Consider the following 18,863-nt stretch of genomic DNA (forward strand, 5'->3'; position numbering starts at 1 on the left):
TAACCTGATAATTTTTATGACCGTCGCATGCACTGATTCGAACCCACTGCTTTCGGCCACCGGTAAGATCACCTTCAGAGTCTTAGCCCACTACACCACTCTGGTGTAGTGGGCTAAGGCTCTGTGAAGGTGATCTTACGGGTGGCCGAAAGCAGTGGGTTCGAATCCTGCATGCGACTGTCATAAAGATTATCGGATTGATGTCGCTGTTACTAGTGAATTTCTCTCATGTATAGGTAAACTTTACCACTGCATCGGCTGAGCCACGTATTAAGATACGGGAAGCACAATGATAAATATAAACCTTATAGACAAGATAGGGGATATATCTATGTATACACGTTCGCTACAATGACTACTGTACATTCGTACAAATTCGATATATCATCATGGTTATTAGAACCCTAATTGCAGTTTCTTAGAGAGGAAATACGAGTGAACTATCTTGTACGCTAAAGAGAATGCATCACTAAAAGTATGCATATCCTTTCTTGTCTGTCTTTTAAACTATTTAAACTATAAATTGTACCGTGTTTGCATAGGTTGTCGCGTTTGCATAAAGAATGAACATCTATTTTTCTTTTATTCCTGTCTTGTGGAATCGGAATTGTTGACAGTTTTTCGATAATCTACAACAAAGGTTGTGGATATTTTTATTTCTGGTTCAATAAATAAACTCGCTGTTATGCATATAGCTAATAATCACACATGAGTCGGATTGAATAATTGGTAATAACTTAGGAGTATGCTGGACTAGGCGTCGTATAGGTGGGTTCGGGGTAGCGAGCCTCTCCCTCGTAGTTGACCTGAGCCACGAAGCCAGAGTCTCCGTTGACGGTGTAGTCGACCCTCCTGAGGCGACCGTCGGGTTGGAGGACGTAGTAGGCTCCTTGGGTGTCGTAGCCATTACGAGATTCCTGGTGACCGAAGTCGTTACCGGAGTACTCGTCCTTCACCTCCCAGTTGAAGTCGTACTGCGCTGGGCCCTGAAACAAATCACATTTAAAGGTTCCTATACGAAGCAATTTAGATCTTCAAATGATTATAATCATAAATCACCCACATGGTATTCTTGAAGAAGAGATCTGCTCACCGAAGGAGCAGGTGCTGCTTGTCCGTAGACGGGAGTAGGAGGGTTGTAGGAAGGAATGTTCTCGCAAGTGGCCACGACGGCTAGAGTGGCGAGAAGGGCAATCTGATTGAGAAGGGATCAGTGTTAGCCCAAGAAATGATTATAATGATAAGCAAAATTTGATTATAACAACACAGACAGCGACGATTATTTGATCATGGTTTTGACATTAAATCCTGAACGAATACTCTAGACGCACCTTGAGAGCCATGTTAATGATGGACAGGCAGTTACAGACCGATACTCGTGCCGACTTGTATACGCGTGACACCTAGTTGGTGACGTAGGTCGTGGGTGGGTATTCTTCTCAATCAAACTAGTCACTCTTGACATGGATTTCGAACTCCTGGAAAGTACATGGAAGCCTAAAATGGTTCTGTCCACTACACTGATATCGTTCATGTCTTACATGACCTTGCTTTTTAAAACCCTGAGGGCCGAGCGAACACCGTTCGGAAAGCTATGAGACACACCCACCATTTACGTCATCAACTAGGTTGATGTCACGCGTATATAAGTCGGCACGAGCATCGGTCTGCATCAGTTCCTCCTCCATCATTAACATGGTTCTTAAGGTGCGGATAAAGCATTCGTGTGCAAGTTCAGGATTTAATGCCAAAACCATGATGACCAATAATTGTCGCTATTTGTGAAGTTATTTTCAAAGGGTGCTTACCATTATGATCATTTCTTAGGCTAACAGTGACCCCTTCTCAATCAGGTTGCCCTTCTCGCCACTCTGGCCGTCGTGGCCACTTGCGACAGCATTCCTTCCTACAACCCTCCAACTCCCGTCTATGGACAAGCTGCACCTGCTCCTTCGGTGAGCAGATCTCTTCTACCCGGATTCCATGTGGATGATTTATGATTACAATAATTTGAAGATCTAATTGGACTGCATAAGAGCCTTTAAATGTGATTTGTTTCAGGGCCCAGCTCAGTACGATTTCAACTGGGATGTGAAGGACGAATACTCCGGTAACGACTTCGGTCACCAGGAATCTCGTAATGGCTACGACACCCAAGGAGCCTACTACGTCCTCCAGCCCGACGGTCGCCTCAGGAGGGTCGACTACACCGTCAACGGAGACTCTGGCTTCGTGGCTCAGGTCAACTACGAGGGAGAGGCTCGCTACCCCGAACCCACCTACACGACCCCTCGTCCAGCATACGCATAAGTCCGCACTAAAGGTCCGCAATAATTGCCATATCCAATTAAAGACCATTATGCAGGTTAAATGTATGCTTATCACTGACATAATTTATTGATGCAGTAATTAAAGAAAATGTAACGACAACCTATTTTTTAATGAACATCCCCTCCAACAACATGAATTCACAAAATAAGTCAAAAATATGTTTGTTCAAAGAAGGTAACCATTTCAAACTAGGAAAGTTGAAATACTTAAACAGTGATAATTGTATTTCATCATTATATATCTCTGAAAACCTATCTACATGATTATTTCAATTTATATTCCATCCTTACGCTCCATTCATTTTGCTATATGGTTCATCTTTTCGTCTTAGGTGCAATACAGGGGTAAAGCTCTAGAATGTATTTTCCAATTTTGAATAATGGCGTGTCTCTTTCCCCAAACAATAATGCTATTGATCATTAGTTTAAGGACTCGTTAAAACTTGCTCCCATGTAGGGCTTTCTGGGACCAAAATCTGATCATTTAAAAGTGATAAAGAACGATTTTGAGAAAGTAACAAATTATTGGAGTACAAAATCCAGTGGAAGAAGAATCTATTCTATTCCATGTCTGATTCATCGAGAAGGGTGCCATAGGGATAAAGAACATTCCTCGATGTACAGAGGATAAGAGAAAAATTTACATCTGGGTTAAAAAAAAAAAAAAAAAAAAAAAGGCTATAGCCCGTTCATCACAGTGTAGGATATCCCCGCCATGGATTAGATCTGGCGGCGGCCAGCATCAAAGGGAAACTGGCACCCAATTGGAAAGGATTTAAAATTGTGAATCCTTGCATACAAAAAAGTCTACACTACGTGGAACGCCAATTTTAAAATACAGATGAATTAAAAAAAACAACTGAAAAGTCTTGAGTAAGAGCACTTGCAGATGTCCCATCTAGTTACTTACGGAGCTGCCTAGTGTAGGCCTTATGGACTCTTGCAGTCTCCTTTATTCTTATGTTCTTATGTCACTCGCTGGCGTCTTGTTTTCCTTTTTTTTTTTTTACAACAGTGTGCTTTCACATGGATGTCAGAGATGGATACCTGCTTCCGGGAGACGTGGATCCCCGACACGGGTGGCGGTGCTGTCCCAAACGGACAGTTTACAAGTGGGCCTTTGCGTAGCGGATAGATGCCTAGCGTATAGTTGCTTAGCGGACAGTTGCTTAGCGGACAGTTGCCTAGCGGACACTTGCCTAGCGGACACTTGCCTAGCGGAGACTTGCCTAGCGGAGACTTGCCTAGCGGACAGATGCCTAGCGAACAGTTGCTTAACGGACAGTTAGTTACAGAACAGTTGTCTGACGGACAATCGCTTAGCGGACAGTTAAACAGTATGCAGTTGATCAGCGGACTGTTAAACAGCGTTTTTTGATCAGCAGGTTAAGATTTGGTTAGATTGGGTGTTGGGTAATTATCCACCTCTATTTTTGACGTGAAACTGGCCGGTGAGCGAATATCTCTATACTGTGGAGCTTTCCTTACGGACCACTTTCTGTGGCGGAGTCATTCGATGAGACCAAGCCGCAAACAAAACCATCGGTCACTGGAATTTAGCTCGATTTTTCATGTTTCTCTTGTCTATTCACAAGGTCTTATGCACACTGATTTATCAGTAAATTGTACAAAAAATGAACAACTATTTATCTTCAGAACCTAAGTAAAACAAAGGTTGTTGTTCTTCTTTCTTTTTATTTTTGGCTCAATAAATTACCGCACTGTTGTGCACATACCAAATATTCATACATAACGGATTGAATAATCAGTAATGACTTAGGCGTATCCTGAACGAGGGGTCGTGTAGGTGGGTTCGGGGTAGCGGGCTTCTCCTTCATAGCTAACCTGAGCCACGAAACCAGAGTCTCCGTTGACGGTGTAGTCGACCCTCCTGAGGCGACCGTCGGGCTGGAGGACAAAGTACGAGCCTTGGGAGTCGTAACCGTCACGGGAATCCTGGTGACCGAAGTCGTTGCCGGAGGACTCGTCCTTCACGTTCCAGTCAAAGTTGTACTGTGCTGGACCCTGCAAATAGCACAACAAGAGTGATATACTGTCAAAATAACCTACCCATTTGGTATCAGTGATGGAGAAGTATCATTTTCTTACCGAAGGAGCAGGTGCAGCAGTTTGGCGATAGGTTGGGGCTGGAGGGTTGTAGGACGGAGGGGTGTCACAAGTGGCCACGACAGCCAGAGCGGCGAGGAGAACAACCTGGTTGGGGAAGAAGTGGCATTAGTTAGAGGAATTAGTCATCACATCAAACTCCCTTAAATAAGAACGACAGTATAATGATGGTTCCTGTCGATAAAGGTTGTGGTACTCGAGTGTGGGAGATGAGTCGCACCTTGAGAGCCATATTGGAGTTGGAGAATAAACTGATGCAGACCGAACCCAGTGAGGACTTTTATACATATCACGCCAATGCAGCTCGTGACGTAACGTGTGGGCGGGCCATCTGGTCGTTTCGAAATGTGTCTCTTCACACATTCTTCGACGCCTCAAGTTAGAAAGTCTCTATTCCTCTTTCTTTCTGATTCATATGATTAAAAACTGTGAAGATATTTGTGTTCAAGTTCTGGATACTCCACAGCATGGGTTCTCAGTCAGGGGTCCTGTGGGGTAATTAGATGTCTAAACTTCAATATTTGTTCTCAATGAAATAACTATAGTTTCATTCCTGTACGTGAAATATTATTCTGAACTACTTGTGAATGTCCTTGCTTATTAATGTTGTAATTTAAATCATTTCATAATGTCCATTGCAGTACCAGTATAGAGTGAATAAGTCTATATATATTACCATTCTCTATTCGATGTCAGATGAATGGAGGTACGAGTCTTGTAACTCTTGAGGGGGGAGACTTTAATCACTTGTTAGTTCTTACATTTTTGTGAGGTAGCATGCTTGTATATTTATTTTATTTCTAGGTAGCCGAGTTATCCAGGTTCATTATCTGTTTTACATATTTGCTATGCATCATCATATGAAAGGATTCTATTGTCGTCTCAAAGGAAACTATATCTCCAAGTATCAGTCGTGATGAAATTCTTTGTACCAAGAGAATATGCCTTTACTATTTGAAATCCCTCTACTTAATTTACATTTTAGTTGATCTTGTCATTTTTCCTTCACCTGCAATTTACTCTATAGGCGTACTGAACTAAAGTCAGTGCAAAAAAAAAAAAAAAAAAAAAAAAAAAAAAAAAATTAAAATTCCGTTTTCATATGTCACATTTCTGTTCTGTGTTTCATCCAATGTCGCTCCTATTTCATCCCGACATTTACTGGATTGACTTTGTATTCCTATTTAGAAAAGAACCTTTTTTTAGTTCAGATCTCTGTAAGAAGAAGAATAAAAGAACTTCTTGTCATTTCAATATGATAACCGACATGAAGCGTCGGAAGTGTATCTCTTGCTGCTTTCAGTCACACTCAGAACTACCTCAACAACCCCCATTCTACCTCTGTTACACTAAGCATATTGCAGGTGCAGCTTCCTTTCACTTCAGAAAGGGAATGTGCATCCATCACATACCCAATAAAAAAAAAAAAAAAAAAAAAAAAAAATCCGTATGTGTAGGTCATTTTTTTTTCTACCGTTCATCCTCAACATGTAGTCCACGGACCCCATAGAGAGGTACGAGGTCTCAAAAATGGGACCATGAGCCTAAAACTAGAGGGATTCAGTGGATGCCTGATGATTCTATCAAGCGTAAAATGAACATACGAAATTAAAAAATAGCAGTACATAAGTATGAGCTACATGAGGAAACAGGTCGAGAACTTCTGCTCTCGGGATGAAGTTCCATTGAAAAATCCATGATCCAGTTTTACCTACACTAGTTCAAAGTCATTATACTCTCTAAAAAAAATACATCATAATGTCATTCTGTGGAGTCGTATTTTACCACTGCCTTTTGGGCTACTTTATTTAGGATTCTAAAGGTAGAGCCCCACCAAGAACGTAAGAGAACATTGGAAACCAATATAGCCATAATGCTCTATCATCATACTCTTTCACCCTAATTTTTAAAGAAGTTCTTGAGGTTGCGAGGACCGTTTAAACAAGGTCGTGCGTGAAACTGTGGACGACCCGCCTACCTGTTACGCCATCAGCAAGGCTGGTGTCACGTGTATATAAGCCGACATGAACGTCAGTCTGCATCAGTTCTTCCTCCATCTCCAACATGGCTCTCAAGGTGAGTCTTCTCGACTGTAAACCAGATTTCAAGTGTGGCAAGATTCATTGGCACTGACTGGCAGTTTTTCTTTCTTTTAACTAATGCCCCTTCTTCCTCAACCAGGTTGTTCTCCTCGCCGCTCTGGCTGTCGTGGCCACTTGTGACACCCCTCCGTCCTACAACCCTCCAGCCCCAACCTATCGTCAACCCGCTGCACCTGCTCCAACGGTAAGAAGATAATACTTCTTCATCACTGATACCAGATGTGTAGGTTGTTGATATTATACACCCCTCTGATGTTAAGCCGAATAATCTTGTCTTACCACCACACTTGTGTTGCGCTACTTGCAGGGTCCAGCACAGTACAACTTTGACTGGAACGTGAAGGACGAGAACTCCGGCAACGACTTCGGTCAGCAGGATTCCCGTGACGGTTACGACTCCCAGGGCTCGTACTTCGTCCTCCAGCCCGACGGTCGCCTCAGGAGGGTCGACTACACCGTCAACGGAGACTCTGGCTTCGTGGCTCAGGTCAACTACGAAGGAGAAGCCCGCTACCCCGAACCCACCTACACGACCCCTCGTTCAGGATATGCCTAAGTTAGCACTGCTTAGTGAACCCACTCGGAAATTGTGGTATTTTCATGATGCATGTACATCAGTGTTGTAATTTATTGAATTATAAATATAAAAAAGAACTATAGCTTTTTATTTTTGGTAAGCTAGTTTGTAAAATATTTTTTCAATATGGCCTTCCAATATATCCATTGCAGTGCTAGGTAATGTTAATTGGATTCAACTTGTTTACAAGAATAAATCAATACTTATACAGACACATGGAGGAAATGATAGGTCATAGACACAAATTTGAAAATTGGACAAGCAGCAAACTTTTTTCATATTGAAAAAGTTCTTGTGACATCAAGTGTGAGTGAACACTATTTAAGAAAGTGCAATTCTTGAACATGAAACAGCCTGGACAATCACAGATGACCACAACCTGGAAAGATAGACGGAGAAACTGGCGAACATCTGCTGGGGAGAGGCAAAGCACCATGCAGGTACAACTCCGTAAGGAGCATGAAATCCATAGGTTTCGTGCAGTTAATATCTCGTGGATTATAGTAACATTTCTACGGACAAGAATCATACAACATTTTTTTTTATAAGAAACCTTCTCCACGCTAATCAATTTTAACCAAGACTATTCCCATCGTTCAGTTACCTTCCTTACCACCTCTATGATGATGTAAGGGATGACAGAAAAAAATACATACACTGGCAATTGTAGACTTTAATTCCAAAGTAGGAAAGAGCATGACAGGTGAAATATGCATCAAGAATCCCAGAAGAAGTAAGGAAAGTTATGGAAGCGAGATAGTTATTAAATTGGTAGAATTATGCATCAATATAATGAATAAAATGAAATTGTGGATAATTTTTCAGAGATACATACCATGACAATGAACATTTCAAAAACTGTATGATCATACTGTACTGTATATCTATATACCAAGAGCTTTTTTCCCCCTTACAAGGGAGGTAACCAAGCCAAAGGCAAGTACCTACTCCCATCCATTCCATTCCATTCCATTCCATTCCATTCCCATCCACCACCCTTTCCCCCCTCTCATCTTAGCTCCTCATGGATGACGGGTCATACCTGGATCTCGATCACTGCCCTGGGTCATAAGCAGTGCAGCAAGACAAAGTACCTCCACAGCAAGGCCGCTTCATTTAGTCGGCTCCCGCCTTTCCCCATTCCCTCATACAAGGGGAAGAAATACCTTCAGGCTGCGTCAAAATATCAATCGCACGTAAGCACCGCCTCTGCCCATACCCCCTCCACTCTCTTCCTTGCATAACAGTATCATCTATACCAGTGGTTCTTAACCTGTGGGGAATTCCCCACTGGTGGGAAATGGCGGAGTTGCCAAGTGGGGAATGACCGGTCGGACAGAAGAACCACTGTTTTTTTTTTTTTTTTTAATCGATGTGTTTTTGTTTCTTTTTGTTTGTTTCTGGTGTCTTCTTGTTGTCACTTATTGTGAATTTGTAAATATACAAATTCGATTTTAACCCATGCAGTGTTTAGTAACTAAACACTGCATGGGTTAAAATCGAATTTGTCAAAGACCGATGCTGTGGTGGGAAATGGAGAGTTGGCTCACTAAAAAGTGGGGAATTGGAGAAAGAGAGTTAAGAACCCCTGTTCTATACACATCCACTCTCCACTCATCCCTATCTCCTGCATCTCCCTTGCTCGACGGACATTCATCTCGTACTCAACGCCCCATCCATCCATCTCATCCTGTAAAAACCATGTTGTACGAACGCATTAAAAGAAAATCATGACCATCAACGGGAGAGAAGGGAACAAAGTTATAAGAAATAAGCAAAAGATATAAAGAAGTAAAATCCCTACGCAGTCTATTAGAAAAATACTACAGCGTGAGCCAAATCTATAAAAAAAGGAAGATACGATGCCAACAGATGGAAGATGTCAGTAGAAGTAGGAAAACAGTCGCACAAACAAGATTGTAGTAGATGGAGCTGTAGAGTCTGTGATATTTTAGAAGTCTTTTATCAATGAAGACTCGGATTGCAAGTGACTAGTGTAATGGTTACCCAAACAATAAAAAATGGTAGTCTCTCCTCTCAATAAACGATAGCGACAGTTCCCCGCATTTCGAGGTGTCTCAGATTTTATTCCATGGGCAGAATGTAGACATCAAGTAGTTACCAAGTTCATGAGTACAGAGGAGGGTACTTGTTGTCACCACATACATTTAGCCCTTACCTCTACATGGCCTAAACCACGTATTAAGATATGGGAAGCACAACTGTAAATACAATCCTTATGTACAACCTAGGGAATTTATCTATGTATACATGATCGCTACTATGACTACAGTACATTCGCACAAAGTTGATATATCATCACGGTTATTAGAACCCTAATAGCAGTTTTCTTAGAGAAGAAATAAGAGTGAACTATCTTGTACGGTGAAGAGAATGCATCACTACTCGTATGCACATTTGAATATAATGTATATACATATATATATATATCCCCGTCTGGGGTATTGGCTGCTTGTTATTGTGGCAAAGTAGCATGCAGTCGATACTTTAGGGTCTATATGGGGCGCCCCTACGGACCAGAGCCACACATCATTTTGTCTATGATAGAGGAAAACTCTGTTCATAGAGAAATGATGACACTTTTATACTACGACTGTCCCTCCGTTATGCTGTCCCCCAACCCCTTGTTGCTGTCCTGTACCATTTCTCTGAGTATTCTTTTTCTGTGGTGGGGGAATTCCCTGTGGTGGGGGAATTCCCTGTGGTGGGGGAATTCCCTGTGGTGGGGGAAAAGAATACTGCCACCAAGTATTCCCACTTGGATCGTAAGAGGCGAGAAGAAAGGGACGGGGATTGGGACTAGGCATCCTTCTCCTTGTAGCCCCACAGGGCACATTCCTAAAAGTAAAAGCAAAGGCATAAGAGGGTCTGGAAGTTCTCGGACCAGCACCCTAAGGTTTGGGTCTTTTAATGTGCGTGGATGTGGTACAGATGAGAGTAAAAGGGAAGAGATAGGTAGTATATTTGTGAGAAGAAAGATGGATGTGTTGGCTTTGAGTGAAACTAAGTTGAAAGGGAGGGGCGAGTGTGAGTTTGGGAGTGTAATTGGGAGGGTATCAGGAGTGAAGAAAGGGCGCGGGATGGAAGGGGTGGCTATACTAGTAAGTGAAGAGATGGGTAAACGGGTAGTGGAGTGGAAGGAGGTTTCCTCAAGGATAATGTGGATGAAGATGAAACTAGAAAGGAGATGTGGGTTTTTGTAAGTGCATATGGGCCTGGCAGTGAGAAGAGTGTAGAAGAAAGGGAGGCCTTTTGGATAGATTTAAATGAATGCATAGAGGGTTTAGGGAGAAGTGTAAATGTAATAGTACTGGGAGACCTTAATGCTAGGGTAGGAAAGGATCCAATTGATGGAGTGGTTGGGAAATGTGGAGTTCCGGGAAAAAATCGTAGTGGAGAGTTGATGGTGGAAATGTGTCTAGAAAGACAGTTGATAGGAATTGCAGTGTTTTGGAAGAAAGTCAAGCATAAGTACACATGGGAGAGGGTGGTGGAGGGAAAGGTGGTAGATATAGCTTTAATGGACTATGTAGTGGTAAATAGGATTATGATAGGAAGAGTTAAGGATGTACATGTGCTAAGGGGAGAGGGTGGGGAATATCAGATCATTTTCTGGTGGAAGGTAAGTTGAGAGTGGAGGACAGATGGAGAAAGAGGAAAGGGACAAAAGGTAGGGAGGTGCTTAGAGTGAACTCTTTAAATGAAGAGGAAAAGGAGGAGTACAAGAAGAAGCTGAAGGAGTGGGAGGGAGTGAAGGATAGAGTAGAGGTAGGTGTGGAGGAGGAATGGGGATGGTTCAAGGAGGGAGTCACAAAGTGTGCAAAGATGGTGTGTGGAACAAGAAGGACAGGAGGAAATAGAAGGAAGGGTAGTGAATGGTGGGATGAGGAAATGAAGAAGGTTGTAGAAGAGAAGAAGCGAGCTTACACAGATTGGTTACAAAATAGGACGAGGGAGTCATATGAGACGTACAAAGAAAAGAAAAGAGAAGTAAAGAAAAAGGTAAAGGAGGCAAAGAGGAGAGCAGATGTAAAATGGGGTAAGAGTATGACAGAAAATTTTGAAAGTAATAAAAAGATGTTTTGGAAAGAAATTAAGAGAAAGAGGAGGCGAATCAAGTAGAGAAGAAAATGTAAAAGGTGCAGATGGAGAGATGATAATGGAGAAGGCAGTAAGGGGAAGATTGGCAGAATATTTTAGGGAGTTGCTCAATGTGAAGGAGGATAGGGAGGGAAAGATAGCTGCAGTGGGAAATGCTAAGAAAATGAGAGTGAGGAGTGAGGAGAATGGAAGTGAAGGCAGCAGTTAAGATGATGAAAGCAGGTAAGGCACCTGGTCTGGATGGATGCCATGCAGAATGTCTTAAAAAAGGAGGTACAGTGATGGTGGACTGGTTGGTGAGGTTATTTAATGTTTGCTGGAGAGAAGGTAGAGTGCCGGAGGACTGGAGGAATGTTTGTATAGTTCCATTTTACAAGGGAAAGGGGGGCAAGTGCGAATGTAGTAGTTTCAGAGGGATTAGCTTGTTAAGTGTAGTTGGGAAGGCTTATGGGAGGATCTTGATTGAGAGAATTAGGAGAGGAACAGAGGGAGTAATTGGTGAGGAACAGTGTGGATTTAGGACAGATAGAGGTTGTGTAAATCAGATTTTTGTGATAAAACAGATATGTGAGAAAGCTATAGGAAAGAGAAAGGATGTTTTTGGGGCCTTTATGGATCTGGAAAAGGCTTATGACAGGGTAGACAGGAAGGCACTGCGGGAGGTTTTGCGGATATACGGGATAGGAGGAAAGATTCTAGGAGCTCTCAAGAGTTTTTACGAGAGAAGTAGAGCATCTGTCAGGATTAGAAATGGAGAGTGTGAGTGGTTTGAGGTAAAAGTGGGACTTCGTCAAGGATGCGTTATGTCACCCTGGCTGTTCAACTTGTACATGGATGGCGTAGTGATACAGGTAAATGCAAGGGTAGAGGGACATGGATTGTAGATGGTTAATGAAAATTGAGAAAAGTGTGAGGTGAGCAAGATCTTGTTTGTGTACGACATTGCGCTTGTGTCAGGATCGGTGGAGGGATTGGGGAAGTTGGTGACTAAAAGTAAGATGATGATATGTACAAGGGTGGAAAGGGAGTTGGGAGATAGGGTTGATGAAAGAGTATTAGGATGGTTTGGACACATGGAAAGAATGAGTGAAGAAAGACTAGTAAAGGAGGTATGGAAGACAGATGTGGAGGGAGTGAACATGAGGGGACGTCCTAGGATGAGATGGATGGATGGGGTGTAGGGGGCTTTGGGGAAGTGGGGAATGTCTGTTGAGGATGGACGGGAGAGGACAGAAGACAGGGGTGAATGGAGAATGGTTGTATATGGAAGATGTTGTGATGCATGAGGTGGAATGAACGGGGGGATAGGGGGTGAGGTAGTGTGTGTGAGCAAAATTTTGACGCAGCCCGAAGGGATTTCTCCCCGTCCTCTCCTTTATATGGGGGGACGGAGAGAGGGGGTCGCCGATTTAATGAAGCGGCCTTGCTGTGGATGTGCAGTGGACAAGGTGCAGGGACGACCCGTCATCTAGGAGGTGCTAAGATGGGAGGGAGGGTGGAGGGGTGTGGAGTGTTTTCAGGGATGGAATAGGTGGGAATGATTTTATGCCTTTTCCTTTTTGGCTACCTCCCTAGTGAGGGGAAAAAAGCCTCGGTATATATATGTGTATATGTATGTGTATATATTTATATGTGTATGTGTATATATAATATATATATATATATATATATATGTATGTATATATGTATAATATATATATATATATATAATATATATATATATAATATATATATTATTCCAGGGCCAACGTTGTGGATTTCCATATCCTTTCTTGTCTGTCTTTTAAAATATTTCCACTATAAATTGTACCGTGTTTGCATAGGTTGCTGTGTTTGCATGAGGAATGAACATCTATTTTTCTTTTATTCAAGTCTTGTGGATCCGGAACTGTTGACAGTTTTAGATCACCTAAAAGGTTGTTCATATTTCTTTTTAATTCTGGTTCAATAAATAGACTCACTGATATGCATATAGCTAATAACCATACGTGAATCAGAATGAATAATTGGTAATGACTTAGGAGTATGCTGGACAACACGTCATGTAGGTGGTTTCGGGGAAGCGAGCCTCTCCCTCTTAGTTGACCTGAGTCACGAAGCCTAAGTCTCCATTAACTATGTAGTCGACCCTCCTGAGCCGACCGTCAAGCTGGAGGACGTAGTGGGCTCCTTGGGTGTCGTAGCCATTACGAGATTCCTGGTGACCGAAGTTGTTACCGGAGTACTCATCCTTCACCTCCCAGTTAAAGTCGTACTGCGCTGGGCTATGCAACAAATCACATTTAAAGGCTTCTATACGAAGTAATTTGGATCTTCAAATGATTGTAGCCATAAATCACCCACTTGGTATTCTTGAAGAAGAGAGATCTGCTCACCGAAGGTGCAGCGTGTCCGTAGACGGGAGTTGGAGTGTTGTAGGAGGGAATGTTGTTGCAAGAGGCCACGACGGCCAGTCCAGTGGCGAGAAGGGCAACCTGCTTGAGAAGAGATCAGTGTTACCCAAAAAATTATTATAATAAGCAACATTTGATTACAACACAAATAGCGACAAATTTTGTTTATCATGCTTTTGGCATTAAGTCCTGAACTTGTACACGAATACTCTAAACGTACCTGGAGAGCATTGTAAATGATGAAGGGAAAATAAATGCAGATTAATGCTCGTGCCGACTTGTATACGCGTGACACCTAGTTGGTGGCGTAGGTCGTGGATGGATCTTTCGAACTGGTCACTCTTGACATTGCCTTCGAACCCCTGGAAAGTACATAGAAGCCTAAAAGGGTTCTGTTCACTACACTGATATCGTTCATGTCTTAAATGACCTTGCTTGCTAAGGCTCCGAGGGCCGTGCGAAGAGAGACCCATTCTAAAAGCTAGAAGACACACCCACCATTTACGTCACCAACTGGGTTGATGTCACGCGTATATAAGTCGGCACGAGCATCGGTCTGCATCAGTTCCTCCTCCATCATTAACATGGTTCTTAAGGTGCGGCTTAAGTATTCGTGTGCAAGTTCAGGATTTGATACCAAAACCATGTTGACCAATAATTGTCGCTATTTGTGAAGTTATATTAAAAGGGTGCTTACCATTATGATCATTTCTTAGGCTAACACTGACCCCTTCTCAATCAGGTTGCCCTTCTTGCCACTCTGGCCGTCGTGGCCACTTGCGACAGCATTCCTTCGTACAACCCTCCAACTCCCGTCTATGGACAAGCTGCACCTGCTCCTTCGGTGAGCAGATATCTCTTTTTCCATAATACCATGTGGATGATTTATGATTACAATCATTTGAAGATCTAATTGGACTGCATAAGCGCCTTTAAATGTGATTTGCTTCAGGGCCCAGCGCAATACGATTTCAACTGGGATGTGAAGGACGAATACTCCGGTAACGACTTCGGTCACCAGGAATCTCGTAATGGCTACGATACCCAAGGAGCCTACTACGTCCTCCAACCCGACGGTCGTCTCAGGAGGGTCGACTACACCGTCAACGGAGACTCTGGCTTCGTGGCTCAGGTCAACTACGAGGGAGAGGCTCGCTACCCCGAACCCACCTACACGACCCATCGTCCTTCATACACGACCCCTCGTCCAACATACGCCTAAGTCCGCACTGATTGCCATATCCAGTCATTATGCAGATTAAATGTATGCATATCGCTGACATAATTTATTGATGCAGTAATTAAAGAAAATATAATAACACATTTTTTTAATGCACAACCCCCATACAACATTAATTCACAAAATGAAATGTTTGTTCAAAGAAGACAACCATTTCAAAATAGAAAAGTTGAAATACTTAAACAGTGATAAATGTGTTTATTCTGATGATTTACATATTTACTAAAGTTGTATTTCATCATTATATATCTCAGAAAACCTATCTACATGATTATTTGTATTCCATCCTTACACTCCATTTTGCTATATGGTTCATCTCTTCGTCTTAAGTGCAATATAAGGGTAAAGCTATAGAATACATTTCCCAGTTTTGAATAATGCATAGCCCAACCCTGCATGTAACTGGTGATAAATAACATCATCCTCTCACCTCGCCGACACTCACCTACATGAAGCAGGCAACTACCTTATTTCTGCATATTATAGATATTCGAGACTCGGAAATGTTACCAATGTCGATAGAGAAAAATCGGGGTGTCATTCTTTCTCTAAACAATAATGGTATTGGTCATTATTTTGACTCGTTAGAATTTGCTCCTATGTAGGGCTTTCTGGGACTTCGGCCCAAAATCTGATCATTTAGAAATGATAAAAAACGAGTTTGAACAAGTAACAAATTATTGGAGTACAAAATCCAGTAAAAGAAGAATATACTTTATTCCGTGACCTAATTGATCGAGAGGGGTGCAACAAGGATGAAAAAAATTGCTTGATGTAGAGAGGTTGAGAAGGAAAAATAGCATCAGGTATAAAAAAAGGCTGATATAGGCTATAGCCCATTCATCACCGTGTAAGATTTCCCCGGAGATTACTAAGATCTATTGGCGGCCAGCACCAAAGGAAAAGTGGCATCCGATAGAAAAGGACTTGAAATTGTGGATCCTTACATGCAAATTAGGGCGACAATTTCAAAACAGAGGAAAATCGGCCATTCTTATTATAGCTTCGTAGAAAAGATTATGAGTAGTTGAACGTTACCTACATACTTACATATACTAAGGTTTTTTTTCCCTTACAAGGGGGATAGCCAAAAAGAAAAAGGCATAAAATCATTCCCACCTATTCCATCCCTGAATACACTCCACACCCCTCCACCCTCCCTCTTATCTTAGCACCTCCTGGTATGGTTTTTGTCAATATTCCTATTCATACCTATATCATGTATAAATGAATCCAGGGCCAAAGTTGTAGTCTCCTATATACTTTTTCATATACTTTTGAAATTATATGAACTATAATTTTTCCATTCGTACATGTGTAAACGTATCTAGGCTGAGAAGTCCCAACAAGTTTTCTTTAATTATTTTCTTGTAAGTTGATACTAGAGGATTTTTTTTTAAAGAAATGAATTAGAACAGGGGTCTTTAATCTCCATTCCTTTTATCTATGGCTCAATAAAGTGTCACTGATATGCTAACACTTAATATACTTAAATGTCTGCTATTAGACATGGTGATCAATAAAGACGTAAGCGTATACTGGACGAAGAATCGTGTATGAAGGACGATGGGTAGTGTAGGTGAGCTCGGGGTAGCGAGCCTCTCCCTCGTAGTTGACCTGAGCCACGAAACCAGAGTCTCCGTTGACGGTGTAGTCGACCCTATAACCATTACCTATAACCTCACATATTGCAACATCGCCCATGGAAAACTACATTGCAACATACATACAAACATACACGCCCCTAGGCTCTTCCATCACGTGATCAAACCGTGAGATAATCAGATTCCAAACAACACCTTTTCCTACATACACGTTAAATCCCGTATTTAGATTAATACGGATAAAGATAAAATCACAAGAAACATCTACACATCCTGATAATGTAAATTTTATACCATATGAATGACTAACTTCCATGTTATTAGATTTAATTAAGAATAATTGTAAGGCTGCCAACCACCATCAGAAATGCTTTGACAATATTTTCATTGGTGCCAAGCATAAGCGAGAAAGGGGGAGGCAGTCAGTAGATAAACGTAGATCGATGAAGATCTACGGAGTGTATTTAACACCCCAATATAGACGAGAAAACTGTCTCGAGGGATTTATTACCAACTGAACGCTAACAGACCCTCCTAAAGCGACCGACATGTTGGAGGACGTAGTAGGCTCCTTGGGTGTTGTAACCATTATGGGGTTTCTGATGATCGAAGTCGTTGCCGGAGTACTCGTCCTTCACCCCCCAGTTAAAGTCGTGCTGCGCTGGATCTTGAAATATAAATAAATAAATGAATAAAATAAAAGTAAATTAAAAATAAGAAAAAAAAAAATCAAAGGTCAATCATATGTCAATCAAATCAGGTCTTCAGATAATTGTAACTTGATATTCTGGGAGAAGAGAGATCTCACAGAATGAGTAGGTGCAGCTTGTCCATAAACAGGAGTTGGAGGGTTGTAGGAAGGAATGCTGCCTACGACGGCCAGAGCGGCAAGAAAGGAAACCTGGTTGAGAAGGGATCAGTGTTGGCCCAAGAAATGATTATAATTATGAGCACCCTTTGATTATAAGAACACAAATAACGATGATTATCGTTGAACATGCTTTTGGCATCGTCCTGAACCTGCAGACGAAAATTCTAAACGTACTTCTAGAGACATGCTAATGATGGAGAAACGGATGTAGACCAATACTCGTGCTGATTTGTATATACGTGACATCAAACTAGATCGTGAGGTAGCTCGTGGCCGGGTCTTCTGGTATTTCGAGCTGGCCACTCGTGACACTGCCTTCGAACCCCTGGCAAGTACATGGTAGCCTAAAATGGTTCTGTCCACTGCACTGATATTATTCATTTCTTTAATAACCTTGTTTGCTAAGGCCCCGAGGGCTGTGCAGAGAGACCCGTTCAGAAAGCACTAAGAGGACACGCCCATCATTTACGTCACCAACTGGGTTGGTGACGAGCGTATATAAGGCGGCATGAGCGTTGGTCTGCATCAGTTCCTCCTCCATCATTAACATGGCTCTCATGGTACGTCTAGAGTATTCGTTTGCAAGTTCAGGATTTGATTCCAAAACCATAATCGACAATATTCGTCGCTATTTATGTTGTTATAATGAAAGGGTGCTTATCATCGTAATCATGGGCTAACACTGATCCCTTCTCAATCAGATTGCTCTTCTCGCTACTCTGGCCGTCGTGGTCACTTGCGACAGCATTCCTTCTTACAACCCTCCAATTTCCGTCTACGGACAAGCTGCACCTGCTCATTTGGTGAGCAGATCTCTCTTCTTTCAGAGTATCATGTGGATGATTTATGATTACAATCATTTAAAGATCTAATTGGATTCACATAGGAGCCTTTAAATGTGATTTGTTTCAGGGCCCAGCGCAGAACGACTTTAACTGGGAGGTGAAGGACGAGTACTCCGGTAACGACTTCGGTCACCAGGAATCTCGTAATGGCTACGACACCCAAGGAGCCTACTACGTCCTCCAACCCGACGGTCGCCTCAGGAGGGTCGACTACACCGTCAACGGAGACTCTGGCTTCGTGGCTCAGGTCAACTACGAAGGAGAGGCTCGTTACCCCGAACCCACCTACACGACGCCTAGTCCAGCATACGCCTAACTCCGCACTAATTAGCATATGCAACTAAAGATCATTATGCAGATTAAATGTATGCGTATCAGTGACATAACTTATTGATGAAGTAATAAAAGAATATCTGGTCGATCATTTTTTAATGAACTCCCTTAAACAATATTAATCTACAAATGCAACCATACCGATAGATAAAAAAAATCTGATATTGAAACAGAATTATGGCCGAAATAATGAGTATGAAAATAAAATTTGTCACGAATAAGGGATATAAAAGAGATCAAACATTAATGAATCATTTATTTAACCGCATTCGATTTGGAACAAACTGCCTATTCAAGTTGTAAGTTCAAAAACAATTGA

General features: G+C 42.0%; 7 protein-coding genes across 7 annotated transcripts in view; 5 read left to right on the plus strand and 2 right to left on the minus strand.

Annotated features, from left to right (window-relative positions):
• The window catches only part of LOC143022399 (sodium/hydrogen exchanger 9B2-like), a 607,113-nt gene that overhangs the window by 338,507 nt on the left and 249,743 nt on the right, over positions 1 to 18,863 (plus strand). The window lies entirely within an intron of this gene.
• LOC143022326 (cuticle protein 21-like) lies at positions 738 to 1,343 on the minus strand. Its single transcript, XM_076180474.1, has 3 exons — positions 1,332 to 1,343; positions 1,094 to 1,195; positions 738 to 986 (listed from the first exon to the last, which is right to left on the minus strand). The coding sequence occupies exons 1-3, from the start codon at positions 1,341 to 1,343 to the stop codon at positions 738 to 740; spliced, it is 363 nt and encodes a 120-aa protein (XP_076036589.1).
• Positions 1,696 to 2,310, plus strand: LOC143022327 (cuticle protein 21-like). The gene is made up of 3 exons (XM_076180475.1): positions 1,696 to 1,707; positions 1,854 to 1,955; positions 2,062 to 2,310. Exons 1-3 carry the CDS (start codon positions 1,696 to 1,698, stop codon positions 2,308 to 2,310), a joined length of 363 nt encoding a protein of 120 aa, XP_076036590.1.
• LOC143022328 (cuticle protein 8-like) lies at positions 4,107 to 4,689 on the minus strand. The gene is made up of 3 exons (XM_076180476.1): positions 4,678 to 4,689; positions 4,440 to 4,544; positions 4,107 to 4,355 (listed from the first exon to the last, which is right to left on the minus strand). The coding sequence occupies exons 1-3, from the start codon at positions 4,687 to 4,689 to the stop codon at positions 4,107 to 4,109; spliced, it is 366 nt and encodes a 121-aa protein (XP_076036591.1).
• Positions 6,407 to 7,115, plus strand: LOC143022329 (cuticle protein 21-like). The gene is made up of 3 exons (XM_076180478.1): positions 6,407 to 6,533; positions 6,639 to 6,743; positions 6,867 to 7,115. Exons 1-3 carry the CDS (start codon positions 6,522 to 6,524, stop codon positions 7,113 to 7,115), a joined length of 366 nt encoding a protein of 121 aa, XP_076036593.1. The 5' UTR covers positions 6,407 to 6,521.
• Positions 14,236 to 14,873, plus strand: LOC143022202 (cuticle protein 21-like). Its single transcript, XM_076180302.1, has 3 exons — positions 14,236 to 14,247; positions 14,394 to 14,495; positions 14,604 to 14,873. Exons 1-3 carry the CDS (start codon positions 14,236 to 14,238, stop codon positions 14,871 to 14,873), a joined length of 384 nt encoding a protein of 127 aa, XP_076036417.1.
• LOC143022330 (cuticle protein 8-like) lies at positions 17,915 to 18,527 on the plus strand. The gene is made up of 3 exons (XM_076180479.1): positions 17,915 to 17,926; positions 18,068 to 18,169; positions 18,279 to 18,527. Exons 1-3 carry the CDS (start codon positions 17,915 to 17,917, stop codon positions 18,525 to 18,527), a joined length of 363 nt encoding a protein of 120 aa, XP_076036594.1.

The sequence above is a fragment of the Oratosquilla oratoria genome, chromosome 44, assembly GCF_046742065.1.
Source record: "Oratosquilla oratoria isolate Oo_2021 chromosome 44, ASM4674206v1, whole genome shotgun sequence".
In the NCBI taxonomy this organism is placed as follows: Eukaryota; Metazoa; Arthropoda; class Malacostraca; order Stomatopoda; family Squillidae; genus Oratosquilla; species Oratosquilla oratoria.

Bases quoted from the DNA above. Each gene is read 5' to 3' on its own strand.
- LOC143022327 (XM_076180475.1), top strand. The intron at 1,956-2,061 runs GTGAGCAGATCT...GATTTGTTTCAG, and splicing joins AAGCTGCACCTGCTCCTTCG to GGCCCAGCTCAGTACGATTT.
- LOC143022202 (XM_076180302.1), top strand. The intron at 14,496-14,603 runs GTGAGCAGATAT...GATTTGCTTCAG, and splicing joins AAGCTGCACCTGCTCCTTCG to GGCCCAGCGCAATACGATTT.
- LOC143022330 (XM_076180479.1), top strand. The intron at 18,170-18,278 runs GTGAGCAGATCT...GATTTGTTTCAG, and splicing joins AAGCTGCACCTGCTCATTTG to GGCCCAGCGCAGAACGACTT.
- LOC143022326 (XM_076180474.1), bottom strand. The intron at 987-1,093 runs GTGAGCAGATCT...GATTTGTTTCAG, and splicing joins AAGCAGCACCTGCTCCTTCG to GGCCCAGCGCAGTACGACTT.
- LOC143022329 (XM_076180478.1), top strand. The intron at 6,744-6,866 runs GTAAGAAGATAA...CGCTACTTGCAG, and splicing joins CCGCTGCACCTGCTCCAACG to GGTCCAGCACAGTACAACTT.
- LOC143022328 (XM_076180476.1), bottom strand. The intron at 4,356-4,439 runs GTAAGAAAATGA...TGCTATTTGCAG, and splicing joins CTGCTGCACCTGCTCCTTCG to GGTCCAGCACAGTACAACTT.